The sequence below is a fragment of the Rhinichthys klamathensis genome, unplaced genomic scaffold, assembly GCF_029890125.1.
Source record: "Rhinichthys klamathensis goyatoka isolate OS25496 unplaced genomic scaffold, OSU_Roscu_1.1 h1tg000636l_1, whole genome shotgun sequence".
Taxonomy (NCBI): domain Eukaryota; kingdom Metazoa; phylum Chordata; class Actinopteri; order Cypriniformes; family Leuciscidae; genus Rhinichthys; species Rhinichthys klamathensis.
Window position 1 is genome coordinate 33,551 of NW_026607082.1, and position 22,198 is coordinate 55,748.

The following is a 22,198-nucleotide window of genomic DNA, read 5'->3' on the forward strand; positions in this document are numbered from 1 at the left end:
CTCGCGCAGCGGCACTGCAGGAGAGCGTGAGACACGCCGGTGGTCTGGATTCTCCTGCTATTAAAAAAAGATCGCTATATCATCACATTAAGTTGATAATTAAGGGCAGACTAAAACAGCCCAGTTCGTCGCACAGTCCGCGAGTTTAATCTCCGCGTGTCTTCTTGTTTGCAGTGTTGTCGTTCAAGAGGATTCACGAATGGACCAATGAGCAAACACTAAACTATGTGCAGGTGGTACTCATGGGAGTGGTAGTGGCATAGTGTCAAATTGCAATTCGTTTGTTATGTCAGATGTCCTTTGACAAGACTACAAATCTTCAACACGCCAAAGTGGCTAGTGAGAGTGACTGTGTTACCCGCCACGGGTGAAATGCACCCGCATTTGGCGGGTTGGCGGGTGTTAATGTCAAGCCCTGTATATATATATATATTAGGGCTGTCAATCGATTAAAATTTTTAATCTAATTAATTACATACTCTGTAATTAATTAATCTAAATTAATCGCATACACAATCTTACAATGTTTACATGGTACAATTTCTGGTAAGCTACGTTTTTATTATTATTGCTTGACACAAATTTCACGATTTCAATATAATTTAATTCTGGTGATTTGATGCAATATTGACTCATTTGGATAAATAGGTACACAAGATAGGCATTCATTTTTCTCAAGAAAAAAAAAATCTCACCCAATGCTGTAAAAATACAGAGAGCCATATCAGCTGGAAGTATTTAAGGTTAAAAATAGCTCAAATTAAATATAATGCGTGTTTATTACAAATAACAACTTTGATATAAGTAAAAATATAATACATATGTAATATAGTAGTAGGCTACATAAATTTAGAAAAATACTCTCTATAGCTCTTTTTTTATAGCCAACTAACGTGCTATATGGTCATGAAATGGCTTTCCTTAGGTAACTTAGGCTAAATGTTATGTGACATAATTGTTCTCCAGCTGTTTTATTGACCTCTTTTCGCGGTTGAAAAACACTGATTGGTCGAGGAATATACATTTCGGTAAGTTTTAGGCTGCCCTACTTTATCTTTCAACATTGGTCATTCGTGTTTATTTACTATTAGCTAGAGATGATCGGTTCACGTGCCGCTATGGGATCTGTCATGACTCATGTCACATTTACAAGCGCCAAAACGGTATTTATTGTTTGATTTTCGTAATAAAATTGACAGAATCTTAGAGCTGAGATTTTTTAAATATCATAGGTAACGTGCTCTGTCTTGTCTGTTTCTGTGTCCTCTCTTTGGTGCGCGATATTTCTGTGCGTGAGAAAATGGTTGTGTGACGTGAGAGCCCGTGAAAAGTTACAACACACACACACACACACACACAAGCGCGCTTTCTCTCAGACACACTCACCGACTCACGCACACACTCCTGGATGCTTTGCATTGATGTGGTACTTTAGAGTTGACGAACTCCGTTTGTTATAAGTAAATGTTCCAAACAATGATCCAAGCAGCGCGTTCTTGTCTCCCTCATTCTTTTTACACGAATGGTAGCTACGGCTAGAACGGCTCCGCAAAGGTCAAAACGGATCAATGGATTAATCTGCGTTATTTTTTTTAACGCGTTATTTCTTCTCAGACAAATTAATCGAAATGAACGCGTTATTTTGACAGCCCTAATATATATATACTGTATATACACACACACACATACACGTGTATATATACAAATATACAATATATATATATATACAGGGTGCGATTTGTGAAAAAAAACAGAGGGGGGGATGTTTTAAAAAAGTTTTATTCATAAAAATAAATCATGAGAACATGAACTTCATCACTGCATTTGCAGGAATTGTAAAATCTTTTTTCTTATTAACTCATGAAGTAGCCTAACGCAATATGTTTTACTCTAATAGCTTATATATGAACTGTGATCACGCACAACGAAAAACACGTAGCCTAAGAATTAAATCCCCCTCCCAGTACCATGGATAGTGCCACTCGGCTTGACATGTCAAAAGACTTATTTATGAATGGCAAAATTAAATGGCACAACGTAGTGTCAACTTAAACATAAATAGACTATAGTGTAGGCCTCATCATACTAGGAAAGCAGTCTTTTTCTGCTTTCCTGTGGGAAAATCTGCAGCTTTCCAGTGGGTGGTCCATTTCGGATTTTATTGTTCTATCGCACTGACAGTTCACATTACAGCGCTTTACTTAGTTTAGGCTAGGCTACTTCTATCAGTCTGCTGAACCATGGATTGATTGCAAAGTTAAACCATCACAGTAGAAAAGTTGTACAGCTGTTAAAGTAACAACGTTAACGTTACATCGCGATGCTGAGCTACAGTGAAATGATAGAAAAGACAGATGTATTATCTGTGTCAGTTCGCGTCTACCGCGCCGCGCTAAACGCCTCCGACACACAGCTACTGCCCATTCTCGCAAGTGTTGATAGGCTATTACTCGTAAGGAGTAACCAATCAGATAGCGCCGTGGGCGGGATATTGAGCAAGTCTGCAGAGAGGTGATTACAGAGAGGCTGCGGCCGCTATACCACCAGAGCCAGCCGAAGGAGCGCATTTTTAAAATAAAATTGACTTTAATCAAACCACGGACCCGTGATAAGTTTTGTGATCCGTCTCGCCACTATTGTAGTAGCACTGATCACTTTGAGGGGGGGATAAATTTATCCCCACCGGGGATAAAAATAATTAAGCAGAGGCAGGGATACTTTGACCAGAAAGGGGGAAATCCCACGCATCCCCCCCGGCAAATCGCACCCTGTATATATATATATATATATATATATATATATATATATATATATATATACATACACACACACACATTTACATATATAATACTTTGATAAATAATATTAAATGATATACATAATTATAGAATAAGAAAAATGCTGTTTAAAATAGTTTTACATGTAATGTACAATATCATATCATATTGCTGTTACTGACTGCAGATTCTCTCCGGGCCAACATATTACTATATGAGCACTCACTGAACAGCAGGCAGTGGCTCTTTCAGCAGGTGTGAGGCCCTTCAGGTCTGTGTCGAACACGTTCATCTTCTCCACCAGACAACAGAGTGCCGTCTCAGTTGCTTCTCCCACTTTCTCAAACACCCCTTTACTCTGTGTTTTTCAGAGAGATAGAGGAAATGCAGAGAAAATGAAGTCTCTACAGCTGCATGATAACATAGAAAGAGTACGTACATGTGCATATGTACCTCATTGTAATCCAGCGAAGAGTCGTTACACAGGGCACAGATAGAGGCCATTTCCACGAGCCCTTCATACTGACTACAGCGTATCGGTACACCGTCCTTATACCTGAAACAGAGAGAAGAGGGTAGAAGGAATGCAGGAATTAAGGAGAACATAAAAGAAAATAATGGGTAAAGTGAGAGAAAGAGATGCGAGTCTTGTGAAAGACATCATAAGCAAACCACAGGTTAGTTCAGAAGAGATTCCTGTGAGAAGTGTGTGTGTGTACGTGAGTGTAGTTAGATGTGAAATAAACTCACACTTCTCCTTCAGGGGCGTAAGTAGATCCAGTTATTGTAAACTCGTTCAGTAAACACCTCTCACCTGCGACCATGTCCACAATAGACATCTGCACAAAGACAAACACACATGCACAGCCATGCATGCACACACACACACACACACGAGACACACACACACACACGATTAGTAAGTTTGATCAGTGATTTTAAAACATCATTCCATGGTAATAATCTCCTAGCTAACATTAAAAAAAAATCCCACAATGCATTTGTTAGAATCACAGTGGATGCAAGTCTCTCTCACCCTGCAGACAGACATCTGGTTGGTGGTAAGAGTGCCCGTTTTGTCAGAGCAGATCACAGAGGTGCAGCCAAGTGTCTCTACAGATGGGAGGGAACGGACTATAGCATTTTTGCGGGCCATGCGGCGCGTGCCAAGTGCCAGGCACGTGGTGATGACGGCAGGAAGACCTTTGAGAAAGAACAAAAGACATCAGCGAGTAAGTTACGAGAAATGAGAGAGGAGTGGATCATAGAGGGGGTCAAATTTACGATTATACATAGAGATATTAAACAATATTTCTATAAATCTTCTCTTAATTTTTCATGAAACAATCAGTTTTATTAAGATTTAAATGCTGTATTTTTTATGCTGGCAAAACTTCTAGAGTTCACCTATGCCTTAAATCAGAGATGGGGTAGTTTTCTGGATTATTTGGAAAACAAGTAGATGGTCTGTTATGCTTGTCACGTAACGTGGTAAAGCTCATGAAGACAAGGAACATGTAGGATTACTTTTAATAAACAAACTCACAGGATATACTCAGGAGAAAACACCAGGATATACTCAGGAGAAAACACCATTTACATTGATGATAACGGACAAAGGAACTCCAAGGACTATGTGTACTAAACATAAAGTAAAAACTGGACTGTAAAAAAAGATGGACGAAGCCCCTTCACTCTCTTCCATTGGTGAAAACTGAAGCTGCCAAAGTCCTAATATGGCGCTGACATCTTGCGCAGATTTGGGACCTGATTCTGCGCAGTAGTAGTGAGTGTGAAGTAAAGCCGCGATATAAAGGTCCCGCCCTCACTCCCGCAGAAACGGTTACTACAAAGTTTACTGCAGAGCAACTCATTGTGTCAGTGTGAAATAAACAGTTATAAACATGTAGAAACTAAAGTTGAAGCTCCAATCTCCTCCCGAAAATAAAATAAAAAAGTCCGTTGGTGCCTTGGTGACTACTTTGTTTAGAGAAGCTGTCAATCACAGCTGTCAATCATGACGTCACATTCCCGTTTTTTATAGTATTAAATAACGAACTAAGATTAAAAAACACTTAAACTTAAATCCGCGAGATAAAAACTACCTAAAATGACAGAAAACATCTTTGAAAAAAAATGTATTTGAAGTGTAATTTGATTGTTTAGTTCCCATCTCGTCCATTAGACTTCATGGGGAGGCGGCTTTATGACCTATACTGGGACCAGCCACCGGGGGGCTATTGAGACGCTTTGGCTTCACTTTTCAGCACTTGTGCAGCGAGGGACTAATGAGATAATTAAAACAGGTGGACTGTTAATGCTAACAAAGGAACAAACTAGAAACTAGGTCAAAGGACAAGAAGACGACAAAACAAAGCACACACGTTACAATGCTGTCATTTTGGTTGTTTAGTTTCATTTCATTGTCATTATTATTTATTTTTATTATTACGGTTCATTTTGGAATATGTTGTGCCTGTTTGTGGTTAATATAAGTTCAAAATTAAAAAGCTTAATGACAAAAAATACTGTATTTAAAGGGAGTTATTCTCTATATGAATAAGCACTGATTCTGTATGGAGCCAGATCAGCCTCAAAAATAATACATTTACAAAACAAAATTCATAAATGCGCAGCACAATTCACAATTACAAAATCCGATACGTAAATTCAAAACACAATTCATAAATACACAAGTAAAAGCATAAATATTTCCCCAAATGCACACACAAAAGCATCTTACCTAAATAAATTTAAAAGGTTTACACAAAGTTCTTGAATTCATTTTCATCACACATTTATGAATGATGTTACATGTATTTATGGATCGTTGAATCTGCATTTACAAATCACCACACATTTGGACTGCTTTGAATTTGTGTGTGGTATTTTTGAGACCTTCCTGACAGGTTAAGATTCATAAATTGGCTAAACAGAACATCCTCCAAAAAAAGATATTTATGAATCTTAACCTGTCAGGAAGGTCTCAAAAACACACACAAATTCAAAGCAGTCCACGCACGTGTGATGATTTGCAAATGGAGATTCAACAATCCATTAATAGGCTACATGTAACATCATTCATAAATGTGTGATGTAAATTAATTCAGGAGCTTGATATATACATATTTGTGTAAACTTTTTTAATTCATTTAGGTAAGATGGATTTGTGTGAGCATTTGGGGAAATATTTATGCTTTTACTTGTGTATTTATGAATTGTGTTTTGAATTTACGAATCAGATTTTGTAAATGTGAATTGTGCTGCGCATTTATGAATTTTATTTTGTACATGTATAATTTTTGAGGCTGATCTGGCTCCATAATTCTGCACTCTGTGAAACGCCTCGATTGTAGTCTTGATTTTCTTCTTCGAGAACGTACACATCACAATGTTCCTCAATTAAATAAATTCCCACCCTAGGTATACACAAAAAAGTAGGGGGCTAGGCCGGGTTGAGTTGTATTAGTAGTGTGTTGAAATTTGCGGTTAAAGCTGCTGTAGGTAACTTTTGAAAAAATGTATTTGCTAACAGTTATGTCCTGACAGTAGAATATGAGACAGATAATCTGTGTAAAAATCAAGCTCCTCTGGCTCCTCCCAGTGGTCCTATTGCCATTTGCAAGAACTACACGCTCCCGGTCAGAAACAACCAATCAGAGCCAGGAGGAATGTCTTAGCACTGTTAATCACGCTCATGTACGCGCTGATCACACCCCTCTCTTGCACAGCGCGAGCCGTCGTTCAAACTCAAGATTGCCGGCGTGCTGCAGCTGTGATTATGACGGAGAAACAACCTAAACTGCCAATTCTCGAGTGACACCTGCTCATAAAACAAAGAGGTAAAAGGAAAAAGACTGATGACGATAAACAAGCAAAAAAGAAAGAATTACACAGAGCCCATTGACTCGGTGTCAAAACTCTAGCCGCATAACATGTAGATAAAATGTCACGCACTCTGCTAAGCAACAATTGAAACCTGCTAATTCACTGGCTTGTCATGTTGCTGAAATAATGTACTAGCACACCGTATCTAGCATTATATATCGCTTGAATAATTACTTACATACTGTAACGTTAGTTACCGTTATATTAACGTTATCTTACTAGCTATTTATAACTTATAGAAAGAGTGCAACGTTATATAGTTACATGTAGGCTATTGCAAAATACATAATGATTTGAGGACCAAGTTTGTAGTCAAAGTATGGGCAGGCCATAGTCAATGTAAAGCATATTATTGACGTTTAGTGCCTATTAGTGAATGTGCCATATAACTTTTTATCCGCTGTTATCGGTGGCCCTGTTTACTAGCCTGCGCGTTCACGACAGGCTCCGCTGTGGAGGACGAGCTGTGGAGGGAGGGCTGTAGCGCAGCAGAGAGCAAGGGGGTGGGACCTGTAAGTTGTGCTTGTTCAAATTTTTAGGCTAAGTCAACGTTTTCTCAAAACTCCCTACTGCAGCTTTAATGTAAAGGGCGTGACATTTCCAAAACATGCTCAAAACAGTTGACCAATAACAACACACTGGTCCAGCCGACCAATCAGAGCACAGTTGAAGATCTTTGGAAGGAAGGGCTTCACAAAGACAGGAACTAAACAGGGGTCTGTTTTTCAAAAGCATAGTAAGCCTAAGAACCATTGACATCAATGGTCTTTATGATCAACTTAGCCCAGGGCATTACTGACAGATTGGGAAGAGAGGTGCTGCAAATATGTGAAAAATAAGGTGCTTTTTGAACATTCAAGCATGAAAACCTATTCTAGTAGACCCCAAAAACAAAATCAAGACTGTGTAAAAAAGCATAATAGGTCCTCTTTAATAACCAACAAAAAATGCTGATTTGTTTTTATTAATTTTGACAACTTTAAATTGATTTTTTTTTTTTTATCCTAAAAAATTGTTCATTTCTATGTTTAAATTTTGAATCCCAGATTTTCAATGTGCTCTCAGACTTCTGGACCTCAACATATAGCTTGATGACAAGCGTTCCTGAGCAAAGAAGATTTAAATAATTTGGCTACAGTAGAGAGAAAGAAAAAGGTTAAGATTTGCAGACCCTCAGGGATGGCGGCTACAGCCAGAGCCACGGCGATCTTAAAGTAGTACACAGCTCCACGCAGCCAGCTGCCTCCATGCACTGGGTCACTGAAGTGACCGATGTTAATGCCCCACACCGCCACACAGATCACTGTGATCACCTTCAGACAGAGAGAGACAGAGAGAAAGAATGATAATGAAACTTGATAATGCTGACAAGTTCTGTTAGAGAGTGAATGCTGACTGTTACGTAGCGGATGAGAGGGTCTGTCAATGAAATGCTGCTGTAAAAAACACAAATTAACCTGCTTTAATTCACCTGTAAATGTATTTTAATGTTCATTTATTTATCACAGAGGATTTTTGTAGTGGAATACTAGACATTAGATTAGATTACACTAATTCTGATTGACATTGGGCAAAGTACAAGTACACAGCCAGTAAAGTGCAGTTATATATTATTCAAATAATGGTGTAAGTTCAAATGGTGTGAGGTATAGATAGCAAGAGATCAGTTCAATGCAAATTACTAGGAATAAAAATAGAGAGGGTGCAATGTACAGTGATATGTGGTATAAACGGCAGATGACAATGACAGTGCAAATTACATTGTGTATAAATGGAAAAGGTGAATTTAATGAATTTAATGAATAGTAAAAATGTGCAAAAAGGACTGAAATAGTACAATAATAAGGTACAATAATGAGGTATAAAAATGGCAAAAGACAAATTTTAAACTTTAAATTAAAGGATAACAGGAAATATTTTTTAATGTGGTATTTTTAATCGGTTGGAAGGGTTTGCATTTATAGCTCAGTAGAAAGACAGTGGAAAGGAACAAGGTATTTCTACATGCTGCACAGTATATATTAAAGGGGTCATGATGACATGATGAGAAATCAAATTTACCTTAATCTTTTGAGGTCTTTGTACCATCGAAACATTTCATAGTTTAAAACGTCCTCCTCATTGTAAACAAAGCATTTATTTAATCAAGTTTCAAAAACAGCTCGTTTGGATATTGTGACGTCACACGGGCAAATACATTTTCGTATGACTGTCTCCAGAGCAAGACATCGACAAACAGTTTTACAATGTGAGCGTCGCGTGAAAAGCAAATAGAAACCATTATAATCACTGACACTAGATACAGTATACAGATGCTTGCTCACTTTTTGTCATACTCCACGTGCTTGAGTCTGCCGACAACAGGACAAATGGAAGAGTAAATGGAAGCGTAAAGGAACGTTCGCTTTGATGCGTCCTGTTTAAACAGCTCATTTGCTCATAACTCTAGAGACTTCAGAAAATTGCCAGCATCAAGAACAAGAGGATGGTTTATTTTTAATGGTATCATGGATCACGTCGGAGGATTATATGTTTGTTCGGAGCATTTGACTGCAGATTGTTTTGTAAACGGGGCACAGTGCTATGGAGAGTTCGCAAAGAAAATTTTGCTGACAGATGAAGCAGTCAGCTTTTTGGGATCTGACAGCAGCAACATGGCAAACCGCAAGTAAACATTTTCATAATGCTATAAATGCGTCTGTAAATCCAATGCAATAACGAGTTGGTATTTTTACGGTTTCCTATGCAATGACCAATCATAACAGTGGATGTTTACTGCCGCCCCTTAAAAACGGATCATTTCAGACAGAGGGTCAGAATGAAGGTTGAAAATCCCCATATATATATATATTTTTTTTGTTGTTTTTTTGCAAAAAACTATTAACATTATAGGGGATTCTCAAGTAACATTAAAATAAAAATAAAAAATCCATGTCAAATACTTGAAATACTGCCAAACTATTTTTAAAAAGTCATACGCAACATGCAAGAATAAATGTATGCTAAATTATTGACGTTACTATGTGGCATATTTCAAAAATAAATATAATCATTTTGTACTTGTAATCACATGTTGTGTTAAGATGTAACTTGGCAGTTAAATTCAATAATAAATCAAGAAAAAATACGTTTAAAATCCTATCAGATTCGAAATGGAGAATCATGTCAAGCACATTGCTCAGCTGTATACTGCACATTTTGCAAATGTACTAGGGTATTGTACGTATATGTATGCACACAAGAAATGTCCATAATGTGCACAGAAAACAGACAAGGCATATAGTTACTCACCAAACAAATGGATTGAAGTTCAAATAAAAAAGAGAGAAAAAAAGAAAAAAAGAAAGAGTGCCCTACCTTAGAGAGTTGCTCTCCAAACTGGTCTAGTTTCTGCTGCAGAGGGGTTCTCTCTGGATCGGTGGCTGCCATCTCATCTCTGATCTTCCCAATCTCTGTGTGTACACCTGTCGCCACCACCACACCAATCGCTCGCCCTGCCGCAATATTCGTCCCCTACATAAACACAATGATTATATTTACATTATTTCCAGTATGGAATATAAGATCACCTACAATAGTTATAACAAACTTAGTATTTTAACCAGGTCCCAAAATAAACACTCAAGTGCCAAATTGCCTTTGGCAAATGAATAAAACAGTTATTGGCCAGCTAGAAAGGAATCGCGACATTATACATGATTTCAATTGCAATTTATAGATGATAGTTTAATGTAAATCAGACCAGTACAAATGGTCTACTAAAGAGAATTCTCTTTTTACCTCAACTTTTACTTCAGTTGGAAATATAATGTCATAACTGGCAATATATTGGCAACATATTGCAGGCAATTTGTGTAGCAGATGGCGTTTTTCATGCCATATATGAATGATACAATGGCAAAACTAATTATTGTTCGTTGTAGTAGGAACAAATCTGTATATTTCAAATAAACAAAACAAAGTTTCATAGTGGGCAAGAAAAATGTATGGCTGGTACTTTTTTAACACACCCACCAATGGCAGCTGAGGCAAAAAGGTCATTTTGTGATATTTAAAGCCATTTCATTTATTGCTTTACTTGATAGAGGCTCCAGGTCACGGTTTATATTCCTGCCCTTACATGGCCAGACATCCATTAGACCAGGGGTTCTCAACTCTGGCCCTTGAGGTCAGTTTCCTGCAGTGTCTAGCTCCAACCTTTATCAAACTCACCTGTCTGTAGGTTTCTAGTAATCCTGAAGACTTAACTCTGCAGGAAAGTGGCCTCGAGGGCCAGAGTTGAGAACCCCTGCATTAGACTTTGCTTTCTCAGCAGGAGAAAAAGTAATGGAGGCTTTAGCGTGTGTGTGTGCGTGTGTGGGGGTGGAGTCTTTGAGGCTGGTACTCTCTGGTCATTATCCATCTAAGAGCTCAAAGCCTGTGTGATGTGATGACTCAGTCCATAGCCATGTGGGAGCAAACAATATACGAGTGATGTTTTATTCAACACACAGGCTCGCCACTGCCGGACATAATCCACTACACAAACAACAATACACTTTCACATCTTGCGGCGTTTTATCTAATGCCTAATCATGTCAAGTGACAAAAACAAAACCTGAAATTCATAAAGAACAACCACAGGTTGACAGATGACAAACATTATCACTCCAGAAAATCTTACAGAAAAGAGCATGTTTTTCTTATCCTGGTTGACGGCACGGGGGTCAGGCACTGGGTCTGTGTGTTTTATTACGGATACAGACTCCCCTGTCAGGATGGACTGGTCCACTCTCAGAGTAGTAGAGCGTATGGAGGTCAGTCGGATATCTGCTGGGACTTTATCACCAACTGGAGAAAAGGAAGGGCAAAAAAGGAAAAAAGAGGTAATCATGTCATTTTTGTCAAGGATGTAATGCGAATAAGAACAATTTAAGATGTAACAAGCATTAAAGATGTGCATATTTTACATAAACGCAACCAATGAGAAATCAACACTAATGCTTAGAAAATGTTGATGAATTAAAACATATTTAGTTATATTTAGCAACAGACAGACCTTAAGATATCGCTTTTTCATCTTTAATCCTCTTTCCTTGGTATATTATAATATATTTCCCTTTTTCCTGCTTTTTTTTTGGTGTCACATATTGGAAAATGTTGCAATAATACTTAGTAAGGTAAGAAATATAAGGTAACAGCATTTTTTTTTTAAACAGCATCAAAAATATATTTGGAATATTTATCTATTATTTAATGGGGAGTGTTGTGTGAATTATATGTGAAGAGTTCAGATGCAAAAGCCTCTAAACGCCACCTCCGTCAAAAATGAGATAATGACATTGAGTGAAAGCTATCTGAACACAGTACACGTTCAACAAATATATTTGCTTCAAATCCTCGAAATCTCAGCCTCAGCCCATTCAGAAAAATCAGTTTGTCTGCAAAAGCCTCTAGACGCCACTTCCCTTTGGCAGCAAAAGCCACTACATCCCGAGAACCAATCAGAAGGCGCGAGCCGCGCGAATCAGTACAGGCTGTTTCAATAGAGCGGTGCGCTGAGGAGACGGATTTTTTGAGACGGCTGAGGAGATAGTTTTGTTTTTGGATTCAGATTTTTTACATTTTTAAGATGGAGTACGATGAAATTGAGGAGCCTGTCCTACTGACATCAAAAGGCAGAAGAGAACGTCGTTTATCTACCTCAAAACTCTTCCCGTTAATTTACAAGGCAAAAGAAAATCGGTAACTTTACAGTAAAAAAATAGCTTGGTCACAAGTGTAGCATGCACTCATAACAGTTCTTGGTGCAGTGCTGTAACTTTGAAGGAATTTGATTTATTATACTTGAGATATACACATTATAATATTACTTACATTATTTAAGTCTTAAAAGCTTCTTATACAAAATGCACAGATATTGATGTTTAAGAATGTTGCTCTGTTCTACTTGATTATACAAACTAAAACTATTAAACTATTTTAATCGCCAATTCTTTTTGCCAATGTGGTTGTACTGTGTGAATCGGGGGGGCTTTTGTCTTTATTCAGACAGGGCAGAAAGGTGACTGCAGAGAAATGGGGTGGGATTTGCAAATAATCGCAGATCTCATTCAGCCCCCCTGTAAAGAGGTGTGTCTACTGTTTAGTTTTGAAATGAATGTGCTCTAATCTTTTTCAGTGTTTCTAGTTACATTTTTATTGATTTTTCAGCTATTTACTATGTCTTGTCCTAAAGAGGTGGATTTAGAGGTTTTTGCGAAAAAAGCACAAGTGGATTTAGCTGTTTTTGACGCAAAAGAAAATCTAATTTGTTAAAAATCACTGAATTGACTCAAGTGACATTTTTGAAAAAAAGTTATTTTATTCAATGACTAATAACCATATCAGTACCTTTAAAATGAAACTACTGGACATGAACATAGGAGCCTGATAAAAAATGCTCATTTAAAGAAAATAAGTCTGACGGATTTAGAGGGTTTTGCATCTGAACTCTTCAAATATATTTGCTTCAAATCCTCGAAATCTCAGCCTCAGCCCATTCAGAAATATCAGTTTGTCGGCAAAAGCCTCTAGACGCCACTTCCCTTTGGCAGCAAAAGCCACTACATCCCGAGAACCAATCAGAAGGCGCGAGCCGCGCGAATCAGTACAGGCTGTTTCAATAGAGCGGTGCGCTGAGGAGACGGATTTTTTGAGACGGCTGAGGAGATTGTTTTGTTTTTGGATTCAGATTTTTTACATTTTTAAGATGGAGTACGATGAAATGGAGGAGCCTGTCCTACTGACATCAAAAGGCAGAAGAGAACGTCGTTTATCTACCTCAAAACTCTTCCCGTTAATTTACAAGGCAAAAGAAAATCGGTAACTTTACAGTGAAAATAGCTTGGTCGCAAGTGTAGCATGCACTCATAACAGTTCTTGGTGCAGTGCTGTAACTTTGAAGGAATTTGATTTATTATACTTGAGATATACATTATAATATTACTTTACATTATTTAAGTCTTATAAGCTTCTTATACAAAATGCACAGATATTGATGTTTAAGAATGTTGCTCTGTTCTACTTGATTATACAAACTAAAACTATTAAACTATTTTAATCGCCAATTCTTTTTGCCAATGTGGTTGTACTGTGTGAATCGGGGGGGCTTTTGTCTTTATTCAGACAGGGCAGAAAGGTGACTGCAGAGAAATGGGGTGGGATTTGCAAATAATCGCAGATCTCATTCAGCCCCCCTAAAGAGGTGTGTCTACTGTTTAGTTTTGAAATGAATGTGCTCTAATCTTTTTCAGTGTTTCTAGTTACATTTTTATTGATTTTTCAGCTATTTACTCTGTCTTGTCCCAAAGAGGTGGATTTAGGTTTTTGCGAAAAAAGCACAAGTGGATTTAGCTGTTTTTGACGCAAAAGAAAATCGAATTTGTTAAAAATCACTGAATTGACTCAAGTGACATTTTTGAAAAAAAGTTATTTTATTCAATGACTAATAACCTTATCAGTACCTTTAAAATGAAACTACTGGACGTGAACATAGGAGCCTGATAAAAAATGCTCATTTAAAGAAAATAAGTCTGACGGATTTAGAGGGTTTTGCATCTGAACTCTTCATGTATAAAAGGTAGCCTTTTTGCAACATTCAAAAAAAAATTGTCTACTATTTAGGAAAGTTGATATTCTTGTGATGTTGCCATTTGTCAATCACTAGGCCTAAATGCTGGGAATTCAGAAATAAATGTATTATTTAATATATCATTTTGCTACAGTGGGGCTCTAAGGTTTGAACTACAATACTGCTGATGATTAGCCTCAAATTTTACAATCTACAGTTGTGGTCAGAATTAATGACACCCCTGGTAAATATGATCAAAAATGTCAGTAAAAAATAAATCTGCATTGGTTATCCTTTTGATCTTTCATTCAAAAAATTCGCAAAAATCTAACCTTTCATTGAAGTAAAAGAATTGAAAGTGGCGGGTAAATCAAATTATGAAATAAATGCTTTTCTCCAAAACACATTGGCCACAATTATTGGCACCCTCTCATTAAATACTTTTTGCAACCTCCTTTTGCCAAGATAACAGCTCTGAGTTTTCTCCTATAATGCCTGATGAGTTTGGAGAACAACTGACAAGAGATCAGAGACCAGTCAGGTTTGGATTTTTTATCTGTTTGTATTTGCTAGAATCCATAATACCATGTATCTGAACAAGATGTCCAGGACCTCCAGCAAAAAAATAGGCCCACAACATATAAGATCCAGCAGTATATTTAACCGTAGCTATGGGCAGTGTTGGGCAAGTTACTTTTAAAAAGTAATTAGTTACAGTTACTAGTTACTACTTCCAAAAAGTAACTAAATTAGTTACTCAGTTACAAATTTTAAAAGTAACTAGTTACTTAAGAAAGTAACTATTGCGTTACTTTCAAGTAAAATTACATTTTAAATGCTCAAATGTGACCCCACCTCTACCCCTCTTTAACGGAACTTACAATACATGTGCATGTTCAATTATTTATGATATATCTGAATATTATAATGAAATGGACACTTAATACAATACATTATTAACAGAAACATGAAACATTGTACACACATCTAAAAAAAAAAATGTTGCTGTGGGACTATCCTCCAATCAAATGCCATGTAGATATTATGTTTATATAGTGGATCAATTCAAATAACACAATAGATGTTTTGGAACTTTTGATATTTATTGCCCCTCAACAGGCCACAACTGGGCAAAATTAAATTAAGCTTGTTAAGCTCGTCGCCATACCTGTCTCTCGTTGACTGACTGGCTTGTGTTGTTCATTGTGTGTCCTGTCCTGTCCGACTATGCGTTATGATGGGTCGTTCGCAATTCATGAGCGTTAGCCGTTAGTGATGATGGATCGACTCGTTCGCGAATGAGCTTTTGATGGGTCGTTCGCGATTCGCGAATGAGGCGACTCTAAGAGCCGGCTCTTTTAGGTGAACGTCGGGAGCTGGCTCGCATATCTGAAGAGCCGACTCTATTTTTACAAATTTAGCCTATAGAAATTAAATAATTATGTAATAAAAATGTAAATATTATAGTCAAAGTCATTTAAAGAGCCTTTTGTGAGCCAAAAGAGCCGGCTCTTTTCAGTGAGCTGAGTCAAAAGTGCCGAATGCCTACTATGCGTGCTTTCGAACACCCGCCCAACTCTACCTCTGATTGGCTTACAATGACATTTTACTCTACCTCAGTCGTCAGCATTTATGCGCTTGTCTCGTGCTCTACCCACTAACCAAGGAAGAACAGTAAAAAAAGTATTTGGCTCTCGCTCAGAGATCTAGTTGGTCTGATGAAAAAAAAAAACCCAGCTTCATCAGTTATAGTAACGCGCCGCATTTTTTGGCAGTAACGGGAACGGCGTTATTAAGATGAGAAGAGTAATCAATTAGATTACTCGTTACTGGAAAAAGTAATGCCGTTAGTAACGGCGTTATTTATAAGGAGGAGCGAGGAGGATTTTTCTTGAAACCCTCCCAAACAACATGCAGTGATATAGGGGTTGTTTGATATATTTATTTAGGCTTTCTGGCCCCCAAGACTCAACTAATCTCTGCAATTCTCCATCTGGGATCCTTGAAGAGTCTTTGGCCACTCAAACTTTCCTCCTCACTGTGCATTAAGACATTATAGACACACGTCCTCTTCCTGGCAGATTCATAACATCTTTAGTTGATTGGAACTTCTTAATTATTGCCCTGATGGTCAAAATGGGGATTTTCAACTCTTTAGCTATTTTCTTACAGCCACTTTCTATTTTGTGATGCTCAACAATCTTTTGATGCACATCAGAACTATATTCTTTGGTTTTACTCATTGTGATGGATGATTAAGAGAATTTGGCCTTTGTGTTTCCTCATATTTAAACTCCTGCGAAACAAGAAGTCATAGCTAGACAATTTCATGTTCCTAGTCACCCCGGTGTGCTAAAAAAAGAGTAAATATTAATGGGAATATACTTCAAAGATATTTTACTCTTAAAAAATTCTAGGGGTGCCAATAATTGTGTCCAACGTGTTTTGGAGAAAAACATTTATTTCATAATGTGATCCCCCCCCCCCCCACTTTTAATTCATTTACTTTAAAGCTCCAGTCCGTAACTTTTCCTCTTTGTCGCCATCTGTCTGTTCGAAATCTGTAACTGCAGTGATTCGCGGAATTATTATCTTTACGTGGGTTGTAAATCGGCATGAAACAGCGCGGATGAACACAGTGCTTTGAGGCGAGTGCTGCTGTCAGTCACCGCGCTGTGTGGATATAATGTCATACAGAATCACAGATTCACTTTTTGAAAGTTTGACCAACATAAGAATTTTCATAAGAAAATGTCTTCTGAACAAGTAAGTAAAATCCATTTTTGTTCTGACCAACTAAGGGGGAAAAAGCATTCGACATGATAAGCTTCGTTAGATTTAATCAACGCGATTTACAGCAACCGTGCAAATTATAGCCTACTTTGTTCTCAAATTGTTCATGTTAACAACATCAGCATTGCGTGACTAATGTTAAATTTAATGTGTTTTATGGTTAGCAGCTACCTGTGTAGTTCAGAATTCATATTCTCCATAATAGCAAAACGAGAAAGGCACAACAAAGGAAACTCCATAACTGTGTGAATTAAGAAAACGTACTGTTACACGATTGAACTATTGAAATGTCTTACTTGTTCAGCAGAAAAAAGCCGTCTCTTCTTCCGTTTTGAACCCCTTCAAAACACGGAGTTCACGCACTTTTCAAAAGCCCCGCCGATGTTTAAATCCTTGTGTTCGCATGAGACGGTTTCTTTCTCTTTCTCTAGCCACCTTAAATCGGAAGTACGAAGTCTTTTGGGTTTTATAACTGCTGAATCTCCAGTTGACACTGATGATTGTTGTTTGGATCTTTCTGGATGCCATAAGTTTAATTATGTAAAGTGCTGCGAGAAAAGCCTATACATCTAAACATCTCGTCACGTGCAGTATAGCCGGCGGCGGCTATAGCCGAAACTCCTTCTTTATGTGTACGGGTGTGACGTAATGACGCAAAGACATGCTCGAATTTCCCGCGGAAACCCACCAGTACCACTGGAATTAAAATTATTTTTACAAGCTAACCGTTTTGAATCTAGCTATGTCAAGCAGATAGTTTTGACCACTGGCAGAATAAGGTTTTTTTTTATATAATTATTTTGGATTATTTTTAACTTAAAAAAGTTACGGACTGGAGCTTTAATGAAAGGTTAGAATTTTGCACATTTTTTGAATGAAAGATCAAAAGCATAAACAATGCAGATTTATTTTTTACAGCTATTTTTGATCATATTTACCAAGGGTGTCATTAATTCTGACCACAACTGTATCTTTAGAAACCAATGTCAGTCAAGATACAGATCGGCACACAAAAGGACCTCAACCTTAATTTTATTCATTAGCTTTGGGATTCTTAGAATAGAACTTTGAGTGGCAGGCCAAGAAAAATCTGAGACTGGGTCTTAACCCTTTCTGTCAAATCTGATACTAAAGATCCCAAAAAAAACAAGAAATGGCTTCAAATAAAAATAGAAAGAAAATAAAGAAAAGAAAATGCTCCTATTTTTCTAATTTAGTATTTTTTTACAGTTCAACTTCAAATATCAGCATATACAATATTTATCAGCATAATCATTTGAGTGAAAGACTGAACTGAAAGTTCACATAGTCAATGTCACAAATTTGCTTATTTGATTATTGACATAATTTTATTTCTTTAAAACTGTTTAAAATCCCTGCGACCCTACATTGGATAAGCGCTTTGGAGAATGGATGGATGGATGTTTGTAAATCCCAGATTTTCAATGGGATCTCAGACTTTTGGCCGTCCCTGTGCATGTACATTTATTTAAATGAATAATAGATTTACTTTGAAGTAACCAAATCATAATTACAAATCTAGCTGCAAAGGAGAGCCAAATTAGGTTGATTGCCAATTAGCAACGAGCATCAGCTATAAATGGGGTCAGACAAGTAGGACTTTGATCATGTGAGTTTTCAAAGCAACCGAGTTCCAAAGACATCCCGATTGCAGGTGCATCAGTTAAACAGAAGGCAACACAATTTAAATAGTCCGCAAAGATAACATTCGCAAATAAATCTGTGAAAACGCCACTGACGGAAAAGGAACAGTGACAGCAAGTCACAGCTCACCAACAATAATGGTAGGACAGCTCTCACAGCACAACTGGCCTAAAGCCCAAGCTCAGTTTTAAAAATGTAAACAGTATTTGATCAACACAAACTTTATAAACCTGGAATTGGTGGCAGTGCTTTCGATTAGAAACTGTTTTATTAATGCACAAGGGACCTATAACATGCTATAACAATTTGAACCCCTGATAATGATTAATGAAAAAAGTTCTACAATCTGATGAGTAATTTTTCATAAAGTTGGGGGAAACCCATAGTCTTGGGCAGCAATCTCACGGGAGTCATTACTTCAGATATTCACTCTGCATGGTTTTTGGAGAGAATCAAACTTTGCCAAAAATGTATTTGACAATCCTTTGCTTAACTGTGGGAACAGTCTGCTATTTTCTTGAGAAACATCCTTACTACATGTCTGCATCTGTCTGCAGCAGACTATTCTAGGCAGTTTTGATTGGCTTATACAATCAAAACAGCCATCTCTATTCAGCAACGTCCTATAATTATCTCCAGACATATCCTTTGAGAGTGGACCTCTATTTTTTTTTCCGGAAACACTGCCACCATTTTATTTTTGACAACTCCAGCCTTGTGAGAAACTAATTAGTTGCACACATATTATAAAATGCAACTAGGACATGAATTAAATACATCAGTGTACAGATGTACAAACTACACAAACCTATCATTAAATGCATTTTATTGTGGCACAAAAAAGAGATGTAGAAATCTAATTGTCATTCTTACCAGCCACCTCCACAATGTCTCCAGGCACAATGTCCCTGGCTTTGACCCTTTGTACACTCTTCCTGTCCTGTCTGTACACCTTCCCCATCTCCGGCTCATACTGTTTAAGGGCTTCGATGGCATTTTCTGCATTACGCTCCTACAACGCACAGAAACATACACACACACACACACACAGTGAGACGTGATTTCTAGTACAACAGAAAGAAATGACTGCTTTATCCACAGGCTTAAAATAATTTAAGTTACATTGTATTAATGTTTTTTAAAACATATTTCACAGGCAATACCTGCCACACTCCTACAATGGCATTGGCAATAAGAATGAGGAGGATGACAAATGGCTCTACGAAGGCTGTGATGGTTCCTTCACCTTCCTCAAACCAGGCCAGAGTCTGTAAGAGAGAGAATGTGATGCAAAATATGGTCAGTGCAAACGTTTGTCAAAGCTTTGGTAACAATATAATGTACATGTTTTTTTATTTCTCATTCGTTAGTAACTGTGTACAAGAGTACTTTCTTTAGTGGGTAGAAAAGGTTACCATGCAAAATTTCCACCAGATTCACAAAAGATGCATAGACATACATTTTAACATAAAGATTCAAATTATTCTAAATGAAGATTTGAGTTGGTTCTAAGTTTTTGCTTAAATTTAGTGCAAACACACTTATTAATGATGATTTATGCATGACAACGTTTGTATGCAGGTTAAGCACAAATATGGGTCACACTTTAAATAATATATTAAGTGTCTTTAACTACTACGTACTTACATTATGAAAAAAGAGAATTGTTACTGTAGGTACACTTTTGCTGCTGCTATTGACAATGTATACATATTGGTATGAATATGTACAGTAAGTATATACATATATTGTACATGTTCTTGAATGCTTTTCAGAATAACTACATTTGGCAAGTAGTATTTGTGGATAAATGGAGTTTGGGATTCTTTGATTATTCGCTGTAGCTAGAGTTTTATAGCATTGTCACTTGTTTATTTTGTGAAAAGCTTGTGCTATTGTCCTGTGCCAGCACTACTCTTGATTACAGTATAAGAGTAAACGCGGCCTTTGATTTATACTTACAAAGGAAATACAGGCCGCAAGAAGGAGAATCCGAACTAGCAGATCTTCAAACTGCTCCAGAACAAGTTCCCATAGTGACTTGCCTGTAAACACATGCACAAACAAAGATTATACAGACTTACGGCAATCACAAAGGTTCAAGATCCCTTTCCATTAAAGGACAAGTTCGGTATTTTACACTTAAAGCCCTGTTTTAAGATCGTTTCTGATGAAATAGAACGGTTAAGATTGAAATTTGGACACATGCTGCTGGCCCGAGAATTTTCGGTTTCTGTGGTAGCTCGCACTCACGGCCGGATCCCCTCCCCCTGTACACCGGTACCTGTTCAGTAGGATGGACGCTGTAACGAGTGGAAATAAGGTATGGCCCCTTTAAGAGCTGCGCGCGCCCAACACCACATGTATACGGCGCCGGGTTATTTCTGTTTGATGCTCATTTTATCAGAATTTGATCAGATCTGTTTTTTTGCCGTAAAGCAATTCGTTACCTCGCGAGACCTGATATCTCAGGCTCTCAGGCTCGCCGGCCCAAAGTTGCAAGGGTGGTTTTGCGGCTCACAGGCACCAGGGGGGTGCGAGACGACCACCATTCAACACGAAATCAGTAATATAAACATTACAATGACTCCAAAGCTGTTCGGTTAAGGTAAAAAAGTTACTTAGTTCACCTTTAAGTGTAAAATACCGAACTTGTCCTTTAAGTGACAAATAACTCTCAGAAAATGTGTAACATGTAAACAATTGAAAACCTTTACAAAAACAACATCTCTAAGAAACATTCAATCAAGATCTATTCAGCTACAAAGAGAGTGCAAACCTCATCCAACCTCCTCAAGGGAATCCAATAATAACTCTAATTAACTACACAACCAGCATCCCCCATGCAACAAAGAATATGATGAAAGATCTGCTAATAATTACGCAAACCCAAGGGAAGAGCTCACCTTCTTCTGCAGGTAACTCTGTGGCACAGGTTACAGGAAAATAAAACAAAAATGGGCAGAAGAAAAAACAGATATAAGGTTAAATGGGTAGAAGTATGAGGTTAAATGTCATCATGAAATTACGTCTTGTTCATATTGCACAAACACTTGTATTTGTATACCATTGGTGCCCCATCTTTCCCTGCTTTTCCTTAATTGCTCAGAGCTCAGTCCTGTTGTCTCATTGACACCGAAGTATCCCAGTACCTCCTCAACCGTCTTTGTATGGGCATTGTCCATCCCTGCAAGAGAAGAATTTATCTTTAAGATGCTTTTAAAGGGCCAGCACCATCAAATTAAATTTTTGTCATAATTTACTCAACCTCATGTATGTTGTTACCATATCAAGTATGACTTACTTTCTTGTGTGAAAAACACAAGTGTGAGATAGATGTCTCAGTCACCTTTCACATTCACTGTATGGACAAAATACGCAATGGAAGTGAATGGTGACTGAGTCTTACTATCTAACATCTTCTACAAGTCTGGACCAACATGATGGTTAAATAATGACAATCCCTTTCATTTTCAAGAACTAG

The 22,198-nt window shown here is 37.5% G+C and overlaps 1 protein-coding gene across 1 annotated transcript in view; it reads right to left on the bottom strand.

Annotated features, from left to right (window-relative positions):
• si:dkey-28b4.8 (sarcoplasmic/endoplasmic reticulum calcium ATPase 2) overlaps positions 1-22,198 on the bottom strand; it is a 46,021-nt gene that overhangs the window by 22,663 nt on the left and 1,160 nt on the right. Inside the window, exons 2-13 of the mRNA XM_056241293.1 lie at positions 21,782-21,901; positions 21,621-21,638; positions 20,677-20,759; positions 19,878-19,982; positions 19,588-19,726; positions 11,329-11,495; positions 10,023-10,178; positions 7,837-7,978; positions 3,814-3,980; positions 3,528-3,616; positions 3,231-3,333; positions 3,004-3,135 (exon numbers count right to left, since the gene is read on the bottom strand). Of these exons, the coding sequence (XP_056097268.1) occupies positions 3,004-3,135; positions 3,231-3,333; positions 3,528-3,616; positions 3,814-3,980; positions 7,837-7,978; positions 10,023-10,178; positions 11,329-11,495; positions 19,588-19,726; positions 19,878-19,982; positions 20,677-20,759; positions 21,621-21,638; positions 21,782-21,901 (1,421 nt within the window). The remainder of the gene's footprint in view (positions 1-3,003; positions 3,136-3,230; positions 3,334-3,527; positions 3,617-3,813; positions 3,981-7,836; positions 7,979-10,022; positions 10,179-11,328; positions 11,496-19,587; positions 19,727-19,877; positions 19,983-20,676; positions 20,760-21,620; positions 21,639-21,781; positions 21,902-22,198) is intronic.